At 44.3% G+C, this 13,151-nt stretch overlaps 1 protein-coding gene across 6 annotated transcripts in view; it reads left to right on the forward strand.

Annotated features, from left to right (window-relative positions):
• Nucleotides 1-13,151, forward strand: part of MEF2A (myocyte enhancer factor 2A) — a 141,751-nt gene that overhangs the window by 98,161 nt on the left and 30,439 nt on the right. For all 6 annotated transcript variants that reach the window (XM_050967146.1, XM_050967150.1, XM_050967147.1 and 3 more), the window contains one exon: nucleotides 7,171-7,230. In XM_050967146.1, the coding sequence (XP_050823103.1) occupies nucleotides 7,171-7,230 (60 nt within the window). The remainder of the gene's footprint in view (nucleotides 1-7,170; nucleotides 7,231-13,151) is intronic.

Consider the following 13,151-nt stretch of genomic DNA (forward strand, 5'->3'; position numbering starts at 1 on the left):
AATTGATCACTGTCCTCTTTATAACAGCCCTTAATGTATTGCAAGACTATTTTTAGGTCCCCACTCAGTCTTCTTTTCTCAAGACTAAATATGCCTGGTTTTTTTTTTTTTTTTTGGTAACTTTTCCTCTTAAATCAGGCTTTCTAAAGCTTTTGTTATTTTTGTTGCTCTCCTCTGGACTCTTTCCACTGTGTCCATATCTTTCCTAAATTGTGGTGCCCAGAATGGAACACAGTACTCCAGCTGGTGCCCCACTAGTGCCAAGTAGAAAGGGACAATTACCTCTTGTGGCTTACATACTGTTAATACACCCCAGAATCATTTTAGCCTTTTTGTAGCTGAATCTCATTGACTGCTCTCATTCAGTTTGTGGTCCAATATAACCTCCAGATCCTTTTCAGCAGTACTACCATCTAGACAATTATTCCCCATTTTGTAGTTGTGCACTTTATTTTTCCTTCCTAAGTGAAAAGTACTTTGCACTTGTCTTTATTAGATTTTGTTCTGTTGAGTTGAGGCCAATTTTCTCCAATTTGTCAAAATCATCTTGATTTTTAAACCTGTCCTCCACGGTGCTTACAACTCTTTCCAAGTTGGTGTCATCTGCCAATTTTATAAGCATATTCTCTACTCCATTACCCAAGTCATCAATGAAAATACTGAATAGTATCAGACCCAGGACTGACTCCTGTGGGATCCCACTTGATGTGCCCTCCCAGTTGTGCAGCCACCTTATAGTAATTTCATCTAGACCACATTTCCCTAAATTGCTTATGAAAATGTCATGTGGGATTGTGTCAAAAGCCTTACGAAAATCAAGGTACATACGTCTACGGCTTCCCCCTTATTCTGCTGCTCTCACTCCTTCCTTTCCTTAGAATCTTGAAATATATTATTTCATCATATCATGCCAAACCGTTTTACAATCACTGTCACCCAAATTGTCTGTCTTCTTCAGATTCGCTGCCAATTCCTACCTGTTGGTCAGAATCAGGTCTAAAATGGTTGTCCGCTTTGTTATTTTCTCTACTTTCTGGAACAAAATTTTTTCTTTGAGGCCTTGTTCACATCGATTCCAATCAGGAGTGCACATGCTGTGTGCACGGTCGTCGGAAAGTTTTCCCTTAGCAGCTCACATCGGGTCAACTGTGGAGCCCCCTGAAGTGGCACCTTCATGGTGCTTAATATATAATCCTGCCGACCTGACTCCCCTTCAGTTCCTTCTTACCGTCCGTATGGGCCATTAGAACAGTGCTCACTTGCTCACAAGTGCTCCCTTAATGTTCTTTTGTTAGTCGTTCAAGTTAGTGTTATAGTTGATTTAGCGTAGATAGTTAAGTATCAGAGGGGTAGCCGTGTTAGTCTGGATCTGTAAAAGCAGCAAAGAGTCCTGTGGCACCTTATAGACTAACAGACGTATTGGAGCATGAGCTTGTAGATAGTTAGTTTAGATAGTAGGTTGGGAGCGGGGTCACTCCCCAATTCATAACCCACCCACTCCCCCTTGGGCTCCGGGGCATGCCATGAGCCCAAGGCATTAAGACCTGCAGTGCTTACAATAAGTCTATGCCCATCAGTGACCCCCAAGACTCTTGCTTAAGGTGTTTGAGGGAAGTGCACCAAACAGAGAGGTGCAAAATCTGCAGGGCTTTTTGGCCAAGAACCAAGAAGGAGCATGATTTCCATTTGAAACAACTTTTAATGGAATCCGCTGTCTGCCCACAGCCAGCTGCGGACTGCCAGGACCTGGCACTGAGTGCATCAGTATGGAGCACTCTGGCATTGGTGTGCAACACGGTGCTGAATGATGACTCAAGTATAAGACACCCTTGGCACTGTAGCCAGGGAGAGCTCCCTGGCACTGCTGCACCTCGCTGGTGCTGCATAAGTGCCATAAGAAGGCTGAGAGAGAGTACTCACTGGCTAGGAAAGCCGCGGTACCATCAAGGGATGGTGCACCTCAGAACTGAATTGATGCTTAAATACACAAGCCTCTTCCGTTGACTTAAGCTTCCCGGAAGGGACCGTTGAATCCAGCACATGGTGACTTGCTGCAAGGGCAGTGCCAGGTGGAGGATTTTGAGCCACCTTCCACTCTGGACACTTTTGAAGCTGCCAGAGACCTTATTGAAATGATGGCTTCACAGCCACCAGCTCTGAGGGATAAACCTCCAGTACCGATACATCTGGTACCGTCTAGAGGTAAACCGGCCATGATGCAGTGCTCACGGTTCCAGGCTGAACACCCTCCGTGGCACCACTCACTGTCACAATCACCATGGCACCGCTGCCCAGCTCTGTGATCAGTCAGAGCATCTCCAGCACCGCCAAGACGCTCCCTCTCTCTGGCACCGAGGGTGAACTGGTGCTGATCCCTGGCACTGAGAGACAGCTGGCACCGATCTTTGGCACAAAGTCAGCACCAATATCTGGCGCTGACATCGTGTCCTTGGTCGCCGGCACTGGATACTAGCCGATCTACGGCACCGGTCTCCCAGCTCATCGGCTCGCCTCCCGTCTCCTGCACAGGGCCCCTCAGCTCCACCTTGGTCATCGCATTCAGGGTCCACTTCATTGAACTCTGACGGTGACTCATACTATCCAGGCATAGTCGGCATAGGTCTCACAGGTGACATAGGGAGGCGCAGCCGATTTGGCAGCTGCATTGGCAGACCCCTGCACAGTGGCCCTCAGTGAGAGAGAGTGACAGGGACAGCAAGGGAGGCAAAAAGGATGGACTAGAAAGATCTATGCCACAGGGGGCCTCCAGTTGAGGATAGCGAACCAGCAAGCTATCCTCAGCAGGTACAACTTCAACTCATGGGCCTCCATGTTGAAGTACAAAGCGCTAATCCCTCCAGACTCTAGGTCTGAATTCTCCACCACTGTCAAGGAAGGGAAGGCAGTGGCATGGACCTCGCTGCAGGAGTCCCTAGACTCTGTGGACTCGGATGCCCATACCTTCTGCTCAGGCATAGCCATAAGGACGACATCATGGCTTCAGGTGTCTGGACTACTCCTGGAGTTACAACAAAGCCTGCAGGACCTCCCCTTTGAGGGCGCAAGGCTGTTCTTCGAACAGACAGACTCCAAGCTGCATAGCTTGAAAGATTCCAGGGTGACAGTGAAGTTGTTGAGAATGCACACACCAGCAACCCAGCGCAAGCACTTCAAGCCCCAACTGCAACAATAGCACCCATATCCTCCTTGGCTGAGGCAGGATTTCTATAGGCGAAGGGGCAGGAATGGCAGGTGCAAACCTTCCAACCCCGCCTCAGGGCAAGGCCAGGGCTAGACCAAACCTTCATCAGGATCTAAACAGGCCTTTGGAAGGTTCACCCCAAGGATGGCACACGTGTCTATCCACCGGATCCTTACCCATGTTTTCTGAATCGTCTGTCCCACTTTTAACGTGCATGGTCCCAAATAACATCAGACTGCTAAGTCCTTTGCTTGGTAGAAGTGGGATATTCTCTCCAATTCTGCTCCTTCCCCGTCCCTCTTCAGGGACCCTTCTCACAAGCAGCTCCTTATGCAGGAGGTGCAGGCACTCCTCACCAAGGGAGCAGCGGAGGTTCCTCAGGAGCTAAAGGACAAGGGATTCTTCTCCCACTGTTTCCTAAACCCCAAGGCAAAGGGGGGTCTCAGACCCATCCTAGACCTGCGAGGACTCAACAAGTTCATGATGAAGTTGAAGTTCCACATGGTCTCCTTAAGCACTACTATTCCTTTCCTGGATCCAGGAGACTGGTACGCATATGTGAAAGCTGTGCACTTACACATAGCCATTTGGCCTGCGCACAGACATTTTTCTCCAGTTTGTGGTCAACCACAAACACTGTCAGTTCACGGTCCTCCCATTTGGTCTGTTTTCAGCCCCCCAAGTATTCAGCAACTGCATGTCGGTCATAGCATCCTTCCTCCAGAGGAGGCAAGTGCAGATATACCCATTCCTGGATGACTGGTTGCTTAGAGGCCGTACCAGGGAGCAGATAGTCTCATGTATGATTGGTCAGGTCCAAGTTCAAGAGATTGGGAGGACTCCTCAAAGTGAACAAGTCAACCTTATCACTGACCCAAAGAATAGAATTAATTGGAGCAGTGCTGGACTCGGTACAAGCAAGGACATTCCTGCCAGAGACCAGTTTCCAGTCATCATTCAGAGCCTCAGGCAGTACCTGGGGATGCCTGAGTCTCCTTGGACACATGGCAGCATGCATTTACATAGTCAGACATGCCAGAGCCAAGCTCCGACCCTGTCAAGTGTGGCTTACCCAGATATACTGCCTGGAGCGTGACAGGCTGGACTCAGTAGTGACAGTGCCAGGACACATACTAGAGTTTCTACACTGGTGGCTCAACCCTCGGATGGTATGTGAAGGTGTCACCTTCAACAGCTCATTGCCGTCCTTGTTCCTACTAATGGATGCATCAGATCTGGGTTGGGGGGCACATCTGGGAGATCGCCGAACACAGGGCCTGTGGTCGCAGGACAAACTCTCCCTTCATATCAATATTAGGGAGCTCAGAGCAGTGCGACTGGCATGCCAAACTTTCCAGTCCCGGCTGCAAGCTCAAAGTGTGGCAGTGATGATGGACAACACCACTGCTATGTTTTACATCAGCAATCTGGGTGGAGCCCTTTCCTCCCCCCTATGTTGAGAAGCCCTCCAACTAGGCAAGTTCTGCATAGGACGCCTCCAGGTGAATGGAGTGGGCTATCTCCCAGGAGCACAGAACAAGCTAGTGGGTCACCTCAGCAGATCATTCTGCAACCACGAATGGTCCATCTGTCCAGATGTTCTTCATCCCATCTTCCAAAGGTGGAGATTTCCCCAGGTCGACCTATTTGCCACCCAGAGCAACAGTAAGTGCCTAATGTTCTACTTCATCCAGAAAGACAGCCCGGGTTCAATCACGGATACATTTCTGCTACTCTGGGGAGACTGCCTTATGTATGCCTTCCCACCGGTCTCACTCGTACACAAGGTCCTGCTCAAGATCTGCAGGGACAAAGCAGAGGTGGTTCTGCTGGCTCCAGCATGTCCCCATCAACAATGTTACACCATGCTCCGGAACTGTCAGTGGACACCCCAATCGTGCTACCACTCTGCCCTGATCTGATCACGCAGGATCATGGTCGACTCCACCATCCAAACCTCCAGTTCCTGCATCTCATGGCCTGGAAGCTTCATGATTAAACCCCATAGAGCTGTTATGCTCGGAGCTGGTAAGGAAGGATCTACTCGACCGCAGGAAACCACTGGCCTACTTATCTAACCACGTCAACACACCAGAGGTCTTGCAGCATTTGGCAGGGCAGTGCTCCAATCAACTGTTCCTTAACTCCAACCCTATCTCTGGGGTAGAGTTTGGGAGTCACCTGATCGGAATCGTCATGAACAAGCATTTGAAGAATTAAAAAAGGTTACTTATTTTCTTATAACTGTTGTTCTTCGAGATGTCTTGTTCACGTCCATTCCAATACCCACCCTCGTTCTCCTCTGCCAGAGTAGACAGCAAGAAGTGGGGTCGGGTCGGCAGGGTCATATATTGAGCACTATGAAGGCGCCACTCCAGCGGGCTCACAGCCAGCCCAACTGCTAAGGGAAAACTTTCCAACAACCGTGCATGCGGCGTGTACACCTGATTGGAATAGACATGAAAAACACATCTCGAAGAACAACAGTTATGAGAAGGTGAGTAACCATTTTTTTTGTCCCCAGTACATTCCAAAAACTTTTTGGAAATTTTGTCTTTTGCTGTATTATTTTCCCAACAGATGACTGGGTAGCAAAAGTGCCCCATTACTACAGCATCCTGTGTTTTGGATATTTCTATTAATTGTTTTAGAAATATCCAGTGCATCTCCTTTTCCTGGTTTGGTGGTCTACAGCAGACCCCCCACCATGATATCACCTCTATTTTTAAAATTTTTTACCCAGAGACTCTCAACTGGTCTGTCTCCCACCTCCTTCTGGACCTCAGAACAACTGTATACATCTTTTATGTACAATGCGACCCATCCTCCCTTTTTTCCCACGTGACTTTTCTGAACAAGCTATTCCTCTGTATACAAATATTCCAGTCATGAAATTTATCCCTCAGAGTCTCTGTGGTGCCAATTAAATCAGAATTTAGCTTATGTACTAATACTTCCAGTTCTTCCTGTTTTTCCCCATACTCCTTGTATTTGTGCACAGACATCTAAAATGTTGATCAGATTCCCCCACTGATTTCCTTTTGTTGCGTCTTTGACCCTATTGTAATTGTCCATGCCTCCTTCCCCCTCAGTTAAGGTAATCTATTTTTATACTTACCTGTCAGCTTTTGTCACTTGCCCTCACTGAACCTAGTTTAAAGCCCTCTTCACTAAGTTGGCAAGTTGACATACAAAGATGTTCTTCTCCTTCTTGGTCAGGGTGAACCCCGTCTCTTCCTAGTAGACCACCTTCCTGGAACAGCATCCCATGGTTGAAGAAGCCAAAGTCCTCTTGTAGACACCATTTGCCCAGCCATGTATTCATCTCCAGGATGTTCCCCTGCTTGGGCCCTTACCCTCAACCAGGAGGATGGACGAGAACACATCCTGCACCCCTGACTCTTAGTTCTGTAGTCACTGCTGAACTGCTCAGGGTCAGACCTGGCAGTATCATTAGTGCCCACATGGATGAGCAGCATATGGTAGTGATCAGAAGGATGTATGAGCATCTGCAACGTGCCGTAACATCTCAGATGAGGGCTCCAGGCAGGCAGCACACCTCCCGGGACATCATGTCAGATCGGCAGATGGATGCCTGTGTTCCCTCAAAGGGAGTCCCCATCCACAATCACAATACATCTCCTCTTGATAGTGGCAGTGAGCTTCTTAGCTTTGGGGTGAATGGCGGCTCCTCCTCAGCCATTGGTATCTGCTCTTCACCTCCTGTTGCCAGTACAGGATACCAGTTCTTGATCTCTATGGATAGCGGACCAGGGTGTAGCACTGTCTACTGACCAAGGTGATTAGCAGCCAGTTTTCTCCTCACGGAGCACCCAGTTCTCCCATCTCCTCTTATGCTGCTGCTTATTGTTGTGAAATGTTTTAATATGATACAGTACATTCCATTAGGACAGTACATTTACTAATGAAAATTGATCAGCTTTATCTTTGATTTTGTTAATTGTTAGGTGGTATTTTGGGTACAGCAGATCTCACAGTGCCAAATGGAGCTGGTACCAGTCCAGTGGGTAAGTAGAGTACCACGGTTTATTTGGACTTTGTTTCTTGAGTGCATTCACTGCAGTGTGAGATTTCTGATTTGGACTAGTGTGAGTGTCGTTGAATCAGAACAGAAGTAAGCTGATGGAGTGACCGGTGGTCTCTCCTCTGTATATTAAGAAAACACTAGCCTCTTCACTCTGTAAATTGCATTTTTCACTTTACTATATTGTAAACTGCATATTTAACTTCCTTTATTTTCCCATTCCAGGTAACTACTAGTATTTCCATTTTTATTACCATGAGTTTCACAGTAGCGTTTGCTGCTTTTGCTTTCATGTATCTTTCCTCCCTACCCCAACCCCTTTCAAGATTTCGCACGGAAACCGTAAATATTTTGCTAAGCATAAATTCTCATGGAACTTCAGGAACCCATCGGCCTAGCTTCAGTACCTGGAAAGATATTGGAACAAATTATTAAACAATCAATTTGTAAAATTCTAGAGGATAGTAAGGTGATAAGTAATAGCCAGCGTGGATTTGTCAAGAGTGCCAAACCAACCTAATTTCCTTCTTTGACAGAGTAACTGGCCTGTTGGATGGTGGGGAAGCAGTAGGTATGGTTATAGCTTGACTTTAGTATGGCTATTGACGCAGTCCCACATGACATTCTCATAAGCAAACTAGATCCAAAGGAAATTAATATAAGGTGGGCAAATGATGGTTGAAGAAACATGCTCAGAGTAGTTATCAGTGGTTTGCTGTCAAACTGGGAGGACATATCAAGTGGGGTACAGCAGTGGTCAGTTCCAGTGTTGTTAAATATTTTCATTAATGACTTGGATAATGGAGCAGAGAGTACAATTACAATGATATTCAATAAAGACATGTAATGTATTACCGTATATACTTATTTCATAAGCCAAATACTTTTGGTAAAAAGGGATGCTTCAAAGAGTGGAGGTCATCTTATAAATGAGTCTACACCAAAATTTGATGATTTTAAACTCTGTGGAACCATTGAATTGACTATCTAATACATTGTTGTGTTTACCTAGAGCGTCTGCAGGCATGGAGCCCCTCAGCTCCCTGTGGCTGCAGTTTGCCGTTCTCAGCCAATGGGAGCTGTGGGAAGTGGAAAATGGTGAACTTGCAGACACTCCAAGTAAACAAAACGTCCCATCAGCAGCTTACTCTGACAGGCTGGGAGCCAGAGTTTGCCGACCCATTTATTGATGTCCATACTGCAGCCTTTTAAAGTTGCAAATGCTTTGTTTATTGGACTAGATGGCTTGAAAGGAATACTAAAAGAGCAGTGCCACAGATCTGCATGACATTTGACCCATGCATTTCACAAAATGCTATGTCTTACAAACCAATCAGAAAAATACAATGAATGATAGTACTGTAGCACTCGTCTCAGTCCACTACTGTGTAATTTGATCTCTTCATGCATTTCTACTAATGGACCTCATAAGTCTTAAGCCAATATGAAAATATAACTTGCAGAATCAATGGAATCGCTAATAAAATTGAAATAGCCTGTTATCCCTACAGACATGCCAATCTACAGGGCTGCTTTGAACTAAACAAAGAACAATAATAATTTGACAGTGATAAAGCAGGTGACATTCCAATCTATAACTCAGTGTTTCTCAAACTGGGGTTGCCGTTTGTGTAGGGAAAGCCCCTGGTGTGCCGGGCCAGCTTGTTTACCTGCGCCGTCCGCGGGTGCAGCCGATCGCGGCTTCCACTGGCTGCGGTTCCTCACTGCAGGCCGATGAGAGCTGCTGAAAGCGGCCGCCAGTATGTCCCTCCACCCACACCGCTTCCAGCAGTTCCCATTGGCCTGGAGTGGTGAACCGCGGCCAGTGGGAGCCGCAATTGGCTGGACCCCCGGACGGGGCAGGTAAACAAGCTGGCCTGGCACACCAGGGGCCTTCCCTACACAAGTGGCATCCCCAGTTTGAGAAACACTGCTATAACTACAATAATAATGTTCATTTTAAATACTAGTATGAAGATAGATTAGCAATGAAATCAAAACAAAAAAGGTCATCTTATCGTGCAGCATTCAAACTTAAAGTTGTTGAATATGCAGACGCAAACAATAATTGTGCCGCTGCTCATGAATTCTGTATCACTGAGAAGCAAGTAAGAAAATGGCAAAAAAAAAAAACACTAGAAGACATACCAAGAAGCAAGAAAAAATGTCCAATAAGGTGTGATTCATTTCCTAAGCTAGAGAAAGATCTCAATAATTGGGTTGTAAAACGTCAAATGTTGAATGTCAATAAAATGGGTACATTGTCGCTAGAACTGGAATTTGTCTGCATGCTCTTCAAATGTCGAAAGACAACAAATACAAGTCAGTAAAGCCATCAGTGTTTGTCGCATCAGTCACTTCCCGCAGCTCCCATTAGCTGGGAATGGCAAACTGCAGACCCTGGGAGATGAGGGGCTCCGTTCCTGCAGATGCTCCAAGTAAACAAAACGTCCCGACCCACTGGCGGCTTACCCTGATGGGCTGGGAGCCAAAGTTTGCCAACCCCTGAAATATAAAGTCAGTTTATGAAAGGGTCATACAGTTTTTGCTATTTTTACCTAACCATCTTGAGGGGTTGGCTTATAAATGAACAGGCTAATGAACGAGTATATACAGTACATCTTGCACAAATAAAAAATAAGGAATAACTGGTTAGGTAGTGGTACTGCAGAGAAACATGTGGGGGTAATAGTGGATCAGAAATTGAATGAATTCACAACGTGATGCTGTTGGAAAAAAGGCAAGTGTCATTCTGGGATGTATTAACAGAAGTGCCATATGTAAGACATGAACGATAATTGTTCCACTGTACTTGGTTCTGGTGAGGTCTCAGCTGGAGTACTGTGTCCAGTTTTGGGCACTATACTTTAAGATGTGAACAAATGGGTGAGAGTTCAGAGGACGGCAACAAAAATTATTAGGAATTTAAAAAACCTGCCGTATGAGGAAAGCTAAAAAAGCTGGGCATGTTTAATCTTGAGAAAAAAAGACCCAGGAAGGAAACAATCTTTAATATGTTAAGGGTGGTTATAAAGAGGGTGGTGATCAATTTTTCGCCATAGCCACAGAGGGTGGGACAAAAAGTAATCAGCTTAACTTTGCAGCAAGAAAGATTTAAGTTAGATATTGGGGAAAAGCTTTCTAACTACAAGGATAGTAAAATACAGATGTGTGTTACCTCAGAAGGTTGTGGAATCCCTGTTGGAAGTTTTTAAGAACAGATTAGACAAAAATCTATAAGGGATGGTCTAGGTATACTTAATTCTGCCTCAGCACAGTGGGATGGACTAGGCTAGATGACCTCTTGAGTTCCCCTTCATCCCTACATTTTTATGTTTTTTGTGGAGCTCCTTTAAACCAGAGTGCCCCAAATTAGTAATTTAACAGTACTGTAGTGATGTCTCACATTCCTAAGAGTTTCTTACTTGCATAAAATATAACACAGATTTCAGATTTATGCAGTAATGGCGTGGAGACATCCAGGTTCCATTCTATCATATTAGAGGAAGGCAACATAAATACTAGTCATCTGACTCCCTGGTGTTTCTTCCATCTCAAGATATTGATTTGGTCGCTGAGGACCAATTTGGGAATATACGTGGTCAGCCCCAGAAATAGAACATAGCAAGAGTTCATCAATCAGAGAAACTACTGGAGATACTCACATAAGTAATGACCAAATAATAATCTGGCAACTGAGAAAAAAGATCTTCCCAGATAAAAGTCAGAGCTCAAGAAGTTTATTAATGAGTAGTGCTTAAACTAGTAGGGTAAAAGTGTTGGTTTGACTCTCCACTCTGGTTGCACGTGGCCCAAGGTGGAGGCAATGTTTCCTTCATGCACACAGAAGCTCTAGAAATTCTATGAGAAAAGAAACCTTTTAATTTAGGGGGGAAATGAAGAGCAAGGTTATCATTAGACATGATGGAATCCCAGATATTGATTTCTCATGTGTTTCTGAGATCAGCTTATTAAGAAAAGGACCTACTTATAAACAATCCTATGTTGTTAGGACTAGATTCAGTCCTTTTCCCCCACATTAGGTCTCAAGTTTCTGAGCTTCATTCATGCACTCAGCAAAAAAACAGTGTAGCATAGCTGTGAAACTAAGGGCCATATCCTTCTTGAGTGTTATAGATACTACAGATGTGAATTAGAAATTGCCCTTAAGCGAAAGCAATATACTGTGTTAAAGTATTGCATATACCTACATGAACTTCATGAACCGTCTTAATAACTTAGTGTGTTCTGATTGGATCCTAAAGTAAACATTTTAGGAGCCGGTGTATGGTAACAAATAATGGTGGTCATCGTCTTTATTTTCCAGAATATAACCCCCCATTGCTCAGAAGTTTTTCACTCAAATGATAGTTGAAACTACATGATGACTGTACAACTCTTGTGTTGATGGGGGATTTGCAAAATGTATCTGCAGCAGAACTTCAGAAACATTCAGATGATGCCATATCACTGAGCCATTAGTACACAGGACCCTGCTATGACTTACTGTGTACGTTTTGAAATGGAGTGGCTGGTGTAAATTAACCCTCTCTGTCCCAGAGTTCTTATTTGCAGCCCAGCAACAAACACACAAAGTGGCCAGCGCATAAGCAGATTCACTCTGCTGGCTAACTTGCCAATTGAAGCTTGGGCCACTGTTACTAAGGTATGAACTGTGACAAGTTGTTAATGTCAGCTAATTAAAACAATTTTTAATGATTATTGACAATTCATATATTTTTCTAAACAGTTATTGATTAAAAGAAATTCATTTTATTTTCCAAAAAGCTTAGCCTTTTTCCCTCCTTTAAGGCTGTTGAGGGACAGGGAGAGCTGAGGTAGATATATTTGACAGGCCTTTGTTTATTTTATGACTTTTCATTTATGGGATCGGCACCAAGAGCAGGGGATGGGTGCTAATAAAAATAGGAAAAAATCCTTAAAATCAGTAGTTTTGCACAACTGTGAAATTTGAAATAGAAAAAAGGCTTAAAAATAAACATAAATATCCATCAAAATTGTAAAAAATAAAAATTGAATCCCACCAAGCCTTACAGATAAACCATCATTTTATATATTCTATCCAACTATGAAAACACTTGAAGATGATTGTGGGTAAAAGCTGATACCTTATCCTGGCTCACTTAGGGCTCAGTTCAACTAAAGGCAGGGAAGATGCAGAAAACAGCTGCACATTTATCCCAAACGCATTTTCCCCTCACATTCTGTGTGACTTCATTGGAGTTAATGTGGATTGCTTCAACGAGCAATCTGCCAACCTCTGAGAGAAGAAAAGATGCAGATATACAGTAGCTTTCTAATATTCTGTTTGTCCATGGACACCAGCTTATTTTTTTTTAAAAGGCAAATAAAACTATCACCATGGTAAGGATTGGCAAATTAGATGTGTCTGGGCTGGCAAATTTCACAACCATTTTGTAAGACTGATTGTAGATGCAGCATACAGTAATAGTTGTAGGTAAGGTTGAACAAACATTTTCATTTTAGAGGGCTGCTTTCAGTTGCTCAGAATTTTGGCAAAGTTCTGCATTTCATATGAAAATTTAATACAGGCTGGGGCAAGTTTTTTTTAAGGTCTTAAGAAAAACGGTTCAGCCATTTTCAACATTGAAGAGTAGTAGAAATGTATTTTGGCAGAGACAAGTTGCTGGTATACCTTTTAGTGAAAATTTTTTCATTTGGCAGATTATAGCTGCTTAAAAATGTAAATTAAGTTTGGCTCCATTTTTTCTTCCTGTTGTGGAGTTTCCATTTCAGAGAAAAAGTTGGCAGTTAGCAGACTGTGTTCATTAAGTATAAACTAATTCATACAGTGTAAAGTGTGTTGGTGACCCAATTCCAGTGCTTGTGATGGCTAGAAACTGCAAGCCTTTTCTCATGGGC

Source organism: Gopherus flavomarginatus, chromosome 9 (assembly GCF_025201925.1).
Source record: "Gopherus flavomarginatus isolate rGopFla2 chromosome 9, rGopFla2.mat.asm, whole genome shotgun sequence".
In the NCBI taxonomy this organism is placed as follows: domain Eukaryota; kingdom Metazoa; phylum Chordata; order Testudines; family Testudinidae; genus Gopherus; species Gopherus flavomarginatus.